General features: G+C 41.1%; 1 protein-coding gene across 1 annotated transcript in view; it reads right to left on the bottom strand.

Annotated features, from left to right (window-relative positions):
- foxk1 (forkhead box K1) overlaps positions 1–10,776 on the bottom strand; it is a 98,715-nt gene extending 87,939 nt beyond the window's left edge. Inside the window, exon 1 of the mRNA XM_078558603.1 lies at positions 10,305–10,776. Coding sequence (XP_078414729.1) covers positions 10,305–10,720 — 416 coding nt within the window. The 5' untranslated portion in view covers positions 10,721–10,776. The remainder of the gene's footprint in view (positions 1–10,304) is intronic.
- Between the last annotated feature and the right edge of the window lie 2,265 nt (positions 10,777–13,041).

The raw sequence follows: 13,041 nt of genomic DNA, 5'->3' as shown, positions 1-13,041 counted from the left end.
GAGGAAAAATAAAGCTCTCAGAGTTTCAGGGCTCGGGGAGAGCACTTAAGAATAGGGTAGGCCGAGATCATTTCAGACAAAATGAGTTACTTTGAAGTGCAGTGACTAATGTTACATAGAAGAATCCCTCCAAGCCACACATCATCTTGACTTGGTGTAGTATCACTGTTTCTTCACTATCATTGGTTCAAAAGATCTTTCAGTGCAAAGAGTCATCCCCAACTGAGTGTTGTAGACTGGCACATTCCAAGGTCCAGGACTACGTGCTGAGGGACGCACTAAAGCTTGGGCCAGCCGCCGCAAAGAGGAACGGTCGCTGTCTAAGACCTTTCTGCCATAGTGCACCGAGGGGCTAGGAAAGGTATAGACCCCTCAGGCTGTACGACTCACATTAAGTGTATGTAGTGAATACTAAATGTATCATAATTGCACTGAAGCACCACAGAGTGCAACATCATGTATGTCGATAGTGCAATGGTATTGGAGTTGTCTGACTGTCTGTAATGACCATATTGAAATGACTCTAATATTCATTGATTGTATTGAAGCACCTCGTGATCCATGTGTAAAAGTTGAATCCGATTGCACTTTTTGTGATGGCCATTTAGAAATGTTGTGTAATGTTCTTTCAGGTGTTTTATGAATAAAGTACATTTTTCTAAATAAAAATCATTGGTTCAAAATCCTGGAACTCCCTCCCTAACAGCACTATGGGTGTACCTACACCACATGCAGTTCAAGAAGGCGACTCACCACCACCTTCTCAAAGGCAATTTGGGATGGGCAATAAATGCTGGCCCTGCATCCCTAGTGCACACTAGCATCCCTGAAAGAATTTTTAAAAATGTAGCAGGCATTTTGCAAACAAGATCCCACAATCACCAATGCAATAAATAATCAGTTATTGTTTTATTGAAGTTTGATCAGAGTAATAAGAACCTTGAAGCTTCTTGAATTAGTGGGCATGATTTTTTTACTGTCTGTCTGAACCAATGCAACAGGCAAAAAGGGCTTTGATTTAACATCTCATCGGAAGGATGTCAGTTCCTTCAGTATAACAGTGAAGTCAGTTCAGATTAGGAGCTCATGCCTCTAGTGCAAGGCTCAGGCCCACAAAAGTCATTGATACAGTGGCAAGATTGTTACCAAGATGATGCAACACACTACCTTGATAATGTTTTCTTAAAAAGTGGCTAAAAATTTAACTTGCATACGAATCTGATCTAAAATGTGAATTTTCTCCGTTTGAAATGTTTGTGATGGTATCTCTCACCTTTCTGGAATTATTAAATGAAATAATAAAAACAAAAAAATGCAGGAAATACTTAGTAGATATGGTAACAACTCTATTTCTCTCTCCACAGATAACACGTCAGGTTGATAATCATTCATCAGTTTCTGACTGAATTCAGTGGCATGCCATGGCAGTTAAGAGTTAACCATATTGCTGTGAGGACAGCAGTCACATATCACCCAGACTAGGTAATAACAGGTTTCTTTCCCTAAAGGAAGTTCTGATGAAAGGTCATTGGCCAGAAATCTTAACTCTGTTTCTCTCTTCACAGATTCTTCCAGACCTGTTGAGTATTTCTAGCATTTTCTGTTTATATTACAGGTTTTCAGAACTGCTGAATTTCGTTTTTTTTTATAAATGAAGTAAATGGGTTGCCTAAAAAAGACAAGATTAAACCATAGTTGCATATTAACAGTTCTATTTAAATCTTTTAGTGCAGCAATATGCAGGCAAGGTTATCAATTAATGCATGGTTACTATAGTTTATTTGTGTCTACCTCTTCCTTTTTCCAGAAATACACATCTGCTACTAATCAAACTTGCATATGAAATATTGTATAAAATTATATTTGAAAGCCAAAATTAACAAGAAGTACAATTCTAAAGATAAATTTATCTCTTATTTTCTCTATCGCTTTAGGTTAAATGCAGTAGCTGTGTTTTTTTTAAAAACTGGACAATGTATCAAATTTTTATTATTTTTCCACTTCTTTGACCTAGACTGGGAGGTGGGAGACAGGGAGGCTAGATGGTGCAATGTGATAAGACGCTGATTTTGTAACTCTGCATTGGCGTTTAAATCCAGCCAGTCTGTTGAGATGCCTGCTGACTCTAAGAATTCTATATGAAGTGTATTTGGGCAGTCTCAAGCCAGCTTTAAACAAGCATGAATTCACAGTACAAAATCGTCCAATGTTTGACACCTTGATTGGCAACTCCCCAGGCTGCGGGATCACTGGCATAAGAATTGGAAAATTGTCACACGGTACAATATGCTGGGCGTGGCAAATATATATGAACAGAGAGTGCTTGATGCCAACATGCAGTGTATAAAAAAACGTGTTTCCTTCCCCAGCGTTAGCACCCCTCATATTGAGCAGCAAATAACTTCAGAGAACAAGAATCAAGTTGTCCTGACTTCCAGCTTCAATATAGAGTATGGACTTGGTTCCCTACAGAGTTATTACATAATTCACAATGCTCTCTGCTTGATAAGAGCAATTTTCCCAAATAAAGTATTTATGCTACACCTGCATGTTTGCACAAAAATATTTAGAAGATCAATATTTCTATAATAATTGTAGGACTTCAAAGGATGGGTTTATATCTCTGAAGAAACATCAGCAATGATCTCTTACCACAAAGCAAAAACAAGAGAAATAGTGAAACATTGCAATAACAAAAAAAAAAGCTCTCAGCTATGGGCAAAATTCAAATCCTATCCTTGGCTGGCATTCAGATTTTGCAGGTGGTACAGGTTGTTAGCCAAGGTGAAGATCCATGTCTAGGAGTAAGGCAAAGGAAAAGGTTTGATAGAGAGATTTATACCACTCAAAGAGGCATCTCGCCAGTCAGTGAAATTCCATGTGCCAACAGAAATACGATCATCTTAAATGATCTTTCTACACAGAATGGTGGAAAAGGGAACAAAAAGAATAGGATAAAGATAAAAAATGCAAACTGCAGATACAAAAATCCCTTGTTGCTCACTTCAAAGCAATGTCAATGTCAAAATTGAGCAGCACTAGGGAATAGATTACAGTTCTGCATTACACCATAGTCACAACTTCAGTACATTGGATATCCAGGACAGAAAATTCATGATCTGAAGACTCAAGCTCCAAGCATTGTGCAATGGGCCAGAGCAGTATCAATACAGACCCCAATCAGATTAGACTCAAAGTAACCGGAACGTAAGCTGCTCCAGTCCCGCTGTGCAAAATGAATTATAAATCACTTCACAGTAAGAATTGAGCAATTCACATTCCAGTTTAAAGTCTGACCACAACGAAGGCGTGTCTAGCCCTGCTCTGACCTGCTGCACATCAGTTTTAGGGGCATTCTCTTGCGCCTGGCAGAAGTGGCAATTATTAAAGAGAGACCAAACATGCTCTTCAAGCACAAAGGCCATCACAGCCAAACCAAATTCTCTCAGCATCTCCACACTTACGGCACAGATTACTGGATAAATATGCCAAAATTAGCCAATTTTTCCTTCCTTAACCCAAGGCATTGAAACCAATTGTAGTGCCATTCGTTCTGAGATCAGTACCAAGTAGGGATGAAAGAAGAATGAACTTGCATTTATATGGAGCGTTTCATGACCTCCTATATCCCAAAGCACTTCACAGCCAATTAAGCACATTTTTAAAGGTTGTAATTGTTGTAATGTTGGAAAGCACAGCAGCAAATTTGCACACAGCCAAGGTCCCATAAACAGTAATGCAACTGTGACTAGGTCATGTGATTTAAGGACATTGGTGGAAAGATAAATATTGATCAGGACATCTGAGGAACTCTCCTGCTCTTCAAATAGTGCCGCAGAATCTCACTTAAGTTTAGCATCTCATCTGAAAGTCAGTATCACAGACAGTGCAGCACCGCCTAAGTACTGCACTGTTGTGTCAACCTAGATTGTGTGCTCAAGTAAGTGGAGTAGGGCTTGAATCTATATCACCTTTTAGAGCAGGTGAGAGTGCTCCCACTGGGCCAAGGCTGAAACTTCAACCAAAGGTCTCTCTGGTCTGCAGTCCTCAATCTGATGAACTTGCTGCACCCATGGGGTAGCCTCATTACAACATTTTCATAATGTACTAAAATCATTTGTTGCTAGTTAAGGGGTACAGCTAGAAAATAAATCAAATTAGGGCCCTAACTGCAGAATCCCAGAACTTTTTATAAATGACAAACTCTGGCTACATTCTAAAATTCATGTGACATCTTGCAAAGTCACCAGCTGTACCCAGTTACATAGCAAACACGGGGTAAGCAAGAAACCTCCCCATTCAGATAACTTAATTGGGTCAAAATCATTCATGAGGTGCACAAGCAATGTAAGCTGGGTACAGGGAAAGCTAACAAAGGGCATTATTAGATTGTATTGTCCTGGCAATACAGTACAAAACAAAATAATCTGCAGCCCTGAAGAGTCAAACAGACTCAAAACATTAAGTTTGTTTCTCTCTCCACAGATGCTGCCAGATCTGCTGAGTTTTTCCAGCATCTTCTCTTTTTATTTGCCTTTTAGAGGGCTGGCGCAGGAACAGTGGGCTAATGGTCCTCCTCCTGTGTTGCAAACCTTTGATTCCATGATTCTCAAAATCTGTACAGAACCACATTCAAACAGATTAGACAGCCAACTGAAACAATTTGATTTTTTAAACAGGTATACATTAGCAAGGTGGGAGAACTTCAAGCAGCTCCTTGCAATACTGCGGAAGCACTAAGAAAGCTTAACAAATACGTTCATCAAGCATCCTTAGCACAAGAAATTCAGGGCACAGATAACTTTGTGTACCTTTCCCCCGATAAGCAGTTTTCCATAAAAAAGTGAAACCGTTTCCTCTGGTGGGGGATCCAAAACAACATAATCCTCAAAGGTAGAGCTCATTTCATTAGGAGTGAAATCAAGAAACACTTCTTCTCCCCCAAACAAAGTGTAGTGAAAATCTGGAATTCTCACCCAAACAGGCAATGGATGCTAGGTCCATTGAAAGTTTCAAGATGGAAATCAATGGATTTCTTTAGGTAAGGGTGTCAAGGTATCTGGAGAAAAGACAGGTATTGAGGTCCACATCAACCATGATCTAATAGAAAAACGGAACAGGGTGGAGGGGCTGAATGGCTGACTCCTGTTTCTATATTCCTGATACTAGCACCCAAACAATGGAACTATCAAATTGTTTTGCCTCAAATTAGAAAACTGGGTAAACTAATTATGGCATGAGGATAGTGCTAGAATCTCTAATTTATTTGATGTTTCACATTTAGCGTCTGTCGGCAAGCACGTATGTAAAAAAAAATCTGTGAAACCTTATTTCCGATTGCTTGTCAGTATTTCATTTTAGACATAAACAGTAAATAACCTACATGCGGTAAAGTTCAACTGAGCTTTGACCTCAATAAGAACACAGATGCCCACACACACAATGCTTCAATATCCTATCATAATAACGTGCCCATGTCCAGAGAATCTCATAAAAAAGCTAATTAATGTTCTGTGCATCACTCTTCCTATTGAGGACAGACCATATTCCATTTTCCAATTGTGAAAATAATAAAATATTTGATATGATAAGTTTCAAAATTTTATGGTGTATTTAAGGACGAAATGCCAGCAGTAACAACTCAGTATGAAACCATGAATATAGAATATAGCTGGAAGCATACCCTTCACTTGACAATTTCCGCATTTCGATGCCTTTTGCTACACTCCAAATGCATTAGAACGTCATTAAAACATCAGTCAACCATAATTCTCTACATAGAGCAGCACAAAGCATAGCCATTACAAGGAGACATGGAGGAGTGCATTTTATCCCTGATGGCATGAGATAGGCATACATGTACTAATAACAATTTTCAATCAGTACTGACACTTATGATATAATGCATTCATTCACCAGAACACAGTAGTTCCATTTGAACTGAAACATTACATCTTCACAAACCACTTACGCAATTACTATTATTAATTAAGTAGGAATAGGACTGTGACAACATGATAAAAAACCAAGAAACCAAACACAATTTCTTAAGTCTGCAATCTGTCATCAGTCCCAAATCACCTGTTAATATGAGTGAACACCTGGAATGACAAATTGATGCAAGCTAAAATCTCACTGGAAAACATTTCTCAGTTGTGCCGAAAGGTCACTGACCAGAAACATTACTTCTGTTTCTCTCTCCACAGATGCTGTGCTGTCTGGCCTGAGTATTTCCAGCAGTTTCTTTCTGTTTTCACCTTAGTAGAGTACCAATAGTTCAGATATCAAAATCAGAGACGTCCAAAATGTGACAGCCAAGCCACTCGGTCCAATTTGAACAAATCTTATTTATTGCTTTCACAGTTTGAATTTTGTGGACTGGGAGGTTTTAAAGGGGCCTTATTGCCTGTCTGGTTGGATAAATCCTGAATTAGAGCATCAATGCTTGTTAAAATTTGGGATATATGTAAACTGAAGGAAACATTAAATTAAACATTAAGTGTGACCCATTTCATGCATTTGCAACACACCCACATGACCCACAAAGAATGAAAGGCTTAACCCCTGCCATAAACCACAACTAACATCATTTGAACCTAGAGACTATCTAGAGATAATCAATCTAAAGTTATCATTTAAAAAACAAAGTGCCATGGAGATGAACCCAATTACTTCCATGCTCCTTCCCAGTCTTTTCAGTTCCATCCTTCACAAATTGCAGCTCATCCAAAATGGCATAAGGCCAGTATAGGGTGTGAACAAAGTCTCATTTCTCCCATGTTCACCAACCTCCCATGCAACAATATGAAAATCTCTGCCCTTTTCTGCAAACCCTTCCATGCAGTGACTTAGTAGCAATTTCATAAGTGGAATTACCATACACATCAGCACAAGATTTCTTTTCCCTAGGAAGGGGTCTACATTAATGCGCTGATAAAATGTTGATTTAAGACTTTATTTGGTGTAGTTACCATCATTTTAGCATCAAATTTCACATATGTACTTCACAAGCCAATATGCCCCACTAAATGGGATAAATAAATTAGAATAGTAACAAAGAACTAGGATATAGTACTGTGGCAATCTATTAAAAATGTACTTGTATCTTGCACCTTTGCAGCTTAAAAATATGCAATGATGATATTCATATATTCCTCTATCCAATGTTTTAACACAGGTGTTAACCCATTAATTTGACATGGGCTAGCACCTCTGTTTAAAATACCGGTAAAAGGAATGAGTTAAGCATTTGTCTATTGTCAGCACAAGAATTTTAGTCTCAAAATGAATCACTGATCCAACAGTATAACAAGTAGCTCTTCAGTACAGCAACTTCCACAAAGCCTTATGACCCATGTCCAGGGATAGCTGCCCATATCACCATGCTCTTGTGTTATATGTCATCCAATGCTACTGGAGTAAGGATCTTCACCCCCAAAAATGAAAACTGGATTCTCTCAATGCCCTCTTCATTCCATGCTGCTAAAAATTTGTGCATACACTTGCCTCAACAAAGAAAATGTGCACCCTTTTTCACACTCATGCCACCACAACCTTATCTCTCCCTATTTTGTGCAATCCCACATCACTGATGCATGGTGACACCTAAACTGAAGAATTCAGGGCTGTGACAATCACTGGAAATTGATCATTAATTTCCAAGAACTAACACTTAGATCATTATTTAATACTTTGCAATGCATTTTCTGGAATCACGAAAACTAAAACGAGAAAAGTATGCAATACAAAGAAAACGTCCATTTTTTGAAAAAAATTCAGCATATGGGTATCACTAACATGGCTGATATTCCTTGTCCATCCCTAAATGCCTTGTGGTGGTGATCAGACTTCTACTTGAACCATTGCAGCTTGTGTGAATGGACAGCAATAAACGCAGCTCTGCAAGTCATTCGAAGAAAATGAGGAGGTACGCAAACCTTACTGAAAAATGAAATGGCCAGTTTTGGTAGGAATGGGTTTGGCCTTTTCAAAAAAAATACTTAAAATATACTGGTAACCTAAGTAACAGCAGGTACTGGAACATTAACTTCTGGCACCACAGAACAGTGGTCTCAGTCTCTGGGAAAGAGATGTCACCTGACTTGCTGCACTCCAGGAACAGTCAAAAAGAAAATGTACTGACCATTGGGAAAAAAGGAAGCTATCGCCAAATAAAAGGACCTTCATCAAGATAATCTTGCAGGTCTCCTGAAAACCATATGACGACAGCATTGGCAGCAGGCTAACAGAAGGCCACCTGCCAATCCCCATAATTGCAAGAGATGCATCTGTGAAGAATCCGAAAAGAAATAAAATGGAAGCACAGAGGCATGCAAGCCCACAAGACAGCCTACTCTTCTCAAAATCACACACCAATATTTGCAGGCTGTTTTATGCTTACAGTTGTAACTGTACAAGCAGGAAGCTTTAATTATTCCAATTGTAAAAAAAATCAGTAAACACACATGTGATATTAAAAAAATACACATACATACGGTAAAAAATTCTAACACAGATTATTTATTGAGGGCAGAAGACAGTATTATGTGCATGTCAGTACAGATTCCATACAAGTAGTCAAAAGCAACCAAGAGCGAGAAGGGAAAGTCCCTTGATCAAATTCTGAGAAATGAAATATTTTCAAAAATAGTTCACTTCTCTGTAAATGGAAACCATTCACAGGCTTCTAGTGAGGGGAGGACACCAACAAAGATGAGTCAAAAACCCTGCAAAAGTTTGACACCCATTTTACTAGCGGACTTATTAACAAGTAATCTTTCTAAGCACTGCCAACCACTTAAATACAATCCTAACAATCAGTCTTTATAGATTTGAGGTTACAATATAGCCTCATTTTAAAAACAAAGCATAGCGCTCCTTCAATTTACTGAAGTGGCACATTAAACAGTAACAGCAGCTCAATGTCACTCCAGCAGATTTAAATCATAATTAAACAAAATTCCTTCTCAGAATCGAAAAAAATCCAATTTTGCTGGATTTTACTTCAACCAGTACTGGTCATTAGAATCACACTTCCTCTCAGCATCAAGTGAAAACACGTTTGATTACAGTTTGTTAGATCATCAAGAAGCATGTTTACTAGACATCATTTCTAAACAATGTGCTTTTATTACAAGGAACTGGATCTCAAAGAACACGAGTTTTTACTAGCATTTCCTATCTATTCATTTAGCATTACATTTGGCTCATGGTACTATATTTCAGTCAGAAGGTTGCAGATTCAAACCTCTCTATCTAGGGTAGGCAAACATTCCAATGCTTTACTGCAAGAGCACTGTACTCTTGGGAGGTGCTGTCTCCCCTTTCAGCTGGGTAGAAAAAAGTCCTATGGGCCTATTAGAAGAACTGGGGAACTTTCCCAGTATGCTGGCCAACATTTACCCCTCAACCAATGCCACTAAAAACAGATTATCTGGTTATTTTTATCTTGTTGCTGTGTACAAATTGGCAGCGCAACAGACTATGTCAAAAGTAGTTCACAGCTTGTGCTGCATTTCAGGAGGTCCAGAGATCATGAAAGGCATTATATAAATGCAAAGCTTTTTTCCCCCCAGAGCAAGGGAGGGGATTGGAACTGCTTTTCTTGTTTAAACCTATTAACTTTATTGAATACATACATACTCCCACAAAAGTCAGCACTCAAAACCTATAAATGTTAAAATACTTACAAGTCACAAAGAGATTTTCTTATAGAAAAAAAAAATCAATTCATATTTTGAAGCAAAATATGCAATTTATAATTCCACTGGAAACCGGTTTGTTTTTCAATGATACACATGCAAACCAGAGGTACTAAATGTGTCATTTGGCTGCTGTACTGCATTTCCTGACAACCTTCTGTAATAAATCATACCATGTATATATGTTGCATGCAGCCCTTTTAAGAGTGAAGGACCATGTAAGATAAGATGACCTGCTCTGAGTCCACATTAAAAAAAATCTTCAAATCACAAATCCAATATAGTAGTCATTAGAATTTCTCAGGGCAATATAGAACTCTGTTTTTATTTAGTTCCATGTGCGGATTTCTCCTCCCAGCCACAGCCCTGCTCCCTCCCCCTTTCTCCAAACTTGGCTCTGACACGCTGTCTGCTTGCTGTGTTTACATTAGATGCTAGGGGCCTACTCGCCAGGTGGAAGTCTCCGCCCTCGAGTTATCGAGGAGCCGGGTGACGCAGCGACCAAGCCCGGCTTTGGCTTCAACTCCCACCCCGGTGTAGGCCTCATTTTTTCTTGAAGCCGGGTTTGATTGATTTTATTTCTGCTGCATGTGGTTTACTCACTGTCGGGGCAGCAGCAGCGGCGGAGCACCCCTCCTCTGGAAGGCTCCGTCCACGAAGACGCCGTTCTTGCCGAGGCATTTCAGGTAGAAGTGCGGCTCCTGGAAGGTGATCTGCAGGTGCCGGCGGGAGATGAAGCTCGAGTGGCCCATGTTCACGTCCACGGGCCCCTGGCTCGAGTTGCGGCCGATGGTCACGGACTCCTGCCGCATCAGGTACTCGAAATCCCGGCCCTCGAGCTTGGCGATAGCGGCGTCGGGCGGGGCCTGCGGGTCGAGGCCCAGCTCCCAGCGCACGGCGCCGCTCTTGAGCTGAGCACTCAGCCGGCTCGGGCTGCAAGGGGCCGATTTGAGAGCCAGCAGCGCCCGGGCGCCCGTGTCGTCGCCTTCGCTGTCGGAGGGGAAGAGGGCAGCCTGCATGGCGCAGGGGGGAGTGAGAGACGCGGGCAGCTGAGCTGTGGGCTCCAGGGGGGAGGACGTAGTGGGGTGGGGTGGGGAGGGGAGGAGGGGGGGGGGTTGTTCCAGGGCCTGAGAGTCAGTGTCCGCGGCCAGGCACAGCCTCCAGTCGGCGGCTGAGCAGCGCTGAGTGCCTCCCGTTAGCGAGAAGTCATAACAAGCCGGGGGAGGGGGGGGGGGGGGGGGGTGGGAAAGGGAGGATAGAAAACCCGGACTGGAATCCCCTCCAACACAGACAACAGGAGCTGAATGAATGAAGAAAATGCATTTACATAGTGCCTTTCAAAACCCAAAGAGCCAATGAAATCTTTTGATGTGTAGTCACTGTCGTAATGTAGGAAATGCAGCAGCCAATTTTCACACAGCAATGTGATGCTATCTGTTTTTGTGACGTTGATTGAGGGATAAATATTGACATTGGGGATAACTACCATGCTCTTCTTCAAATAATGCCATGGAATCCTTTACATCACCTCACTGAGTAGACGAGATCTTACTTTAACATCTCGCCGAAAGACAGCACCTCTGACATGTCAGCACTTCCTTAGTACTGTACTGGAGTGTCAGCATGTAAAGTCTCATGTCTCCTGAGTGGGATTTGATTCCACGGCCTTCATACTCAGATCTTCCTGATTTTCTAAATTATTTTTGAATATAATAAACAACTATTTCTAGACTTGGCAACCAGGGGATGTTGATTTAAAATAATTACACCACTAGATTAAAACCTTTGCATTTATATGGCACCTTTCTTTTTTTTTTATTCATTCACGAGATGTGGGCATTTATTGCCTATCCCTAATTGCCCCTGAGAAGGTGGTGGTGAGCAGCCTTCTTGAATTGCTGCAGTCCATGTGGTGTAGGTACACCCACAGTGTTGTTAGGAAGGGAGTTCCGGGATTTTGGCCCAGCGACAGTAAAGGAACAGTGATATATCAGGATGGTGAGTGGCTTGTAGGGGAACTTCCAAGTGGTGGTGTTCCTATGTGTCTGCTGCCCTTGTCCTTCTACATGGTAGCAGTTGTGGGTTTGGAAGGTGCCGTCTAAGGACCCTTGGTGAGTTCCTGCAGTGCATCTTGTACATGGTACACACTACTGCCACTGTGTGTCAGTGATGGAGGGAATGAATGTTTGTGGATGGGATGCCAATCAAGCAGGCTGCTTTGTCCTGGATGGTGTCTAGCTTCTTCAGTGTTGTAGGAGCTGCACTCATCCAGGAAAGTGGAGAGTATTCCATCACACTCCTGACTTGTGCCTTGTAGATTGTGGACAAGCTTTGGGGCGTCAGGAGGTGATTTACTTGTCATAGGATTCCCAGCCTCCGACCTGCTCTTGTAGCCACAGTATTTATATGGCTAGTCCTGTTCAGTTTCTGGTCAATGGTAACCCCCAAGATGTTGTCAGTTGGGGATTCAGTGATGGTAATGCCATTGAATGTCAAGGGGCGATGGTTAGATTCTCTCTTATTGGAGATGGTCATTGCCTGGGACTTATGTGGCGTAAATGTTACTTACCACTTGTCAGCCCATGTCTGGATATTGTCCAGGTCTTGCTGCATTCGGACATGGACTGCTTCAGTAATTGAGGGGTCATGAATGGTGCTGAACATTGTGCAATCGTCAACGAACATCCCCACTTCTGACCTCATGATAGAAGGAAGGTCATTGATGAAGTAGCTGAAGATGGTAGGGCACAGGATACTACCCTGAGGAACTCCTGCAGTGATGTCCTGGAATTGAGATTATTGACCTTGAACAACTACAGCCATCTTCCTTTGTGCTAGGTATGACTCCAACCAGCAGAGAGATTTCCCCGTGGTTCCCATTGACTCATGACCTCTGGATGTCACAAAACGCTTTTAAAGTGTAATTATCGTTGTAATGGAGGAAACACACAAACCAATTTGCTCACTGCAAAGTTCCACAACGTGATAAATGGCCAGATAATCTTATTTTTAGGTGTTGGTTAAGAGATAAATGTTGGCCAAGATAAATATGACTTGAAACATTTTTTCCAACGCTGATTGCTCTGTAACTTACTAAGAAATAGGTACAGAACATGAAGACTATAAGGAGTTAATGTCACTGATATTACTTAGAAAATTGAAAAACCCTTGCTTAATCTGGAACTGTATCGCCACCCCTTCACTGTTGCTGGGTCAAAATCCTGGACCTCCCTCCCGAACAGCACTGTGAGTGTACCTACACCAAATGGACTGCAGTGGTTCAAGAAGGCAGCTCACCATCACCTTCTCAAGGGCAATTAGAGATGGACAATAAATACTT

This window comes from Cetorhinus maximus, chromosome 15 (genome assembly GCF_964194155.1).
Source record: "Cetorhinus maximus chromosome 15, sCetMax3.hap1.1, whole genome shotgun sequence".
NCBI classification, from domain to species: domain Eukaryota; kingdom Metazoa; phylum Chordata; class Chondrichthyes; order Lamniformes; family Cetorhinidae; genus Cetorhinus; species Cetorhinus maximus.
This window is presented reverse-complemented; position numbering and strand designations above follow the sequence as displayed.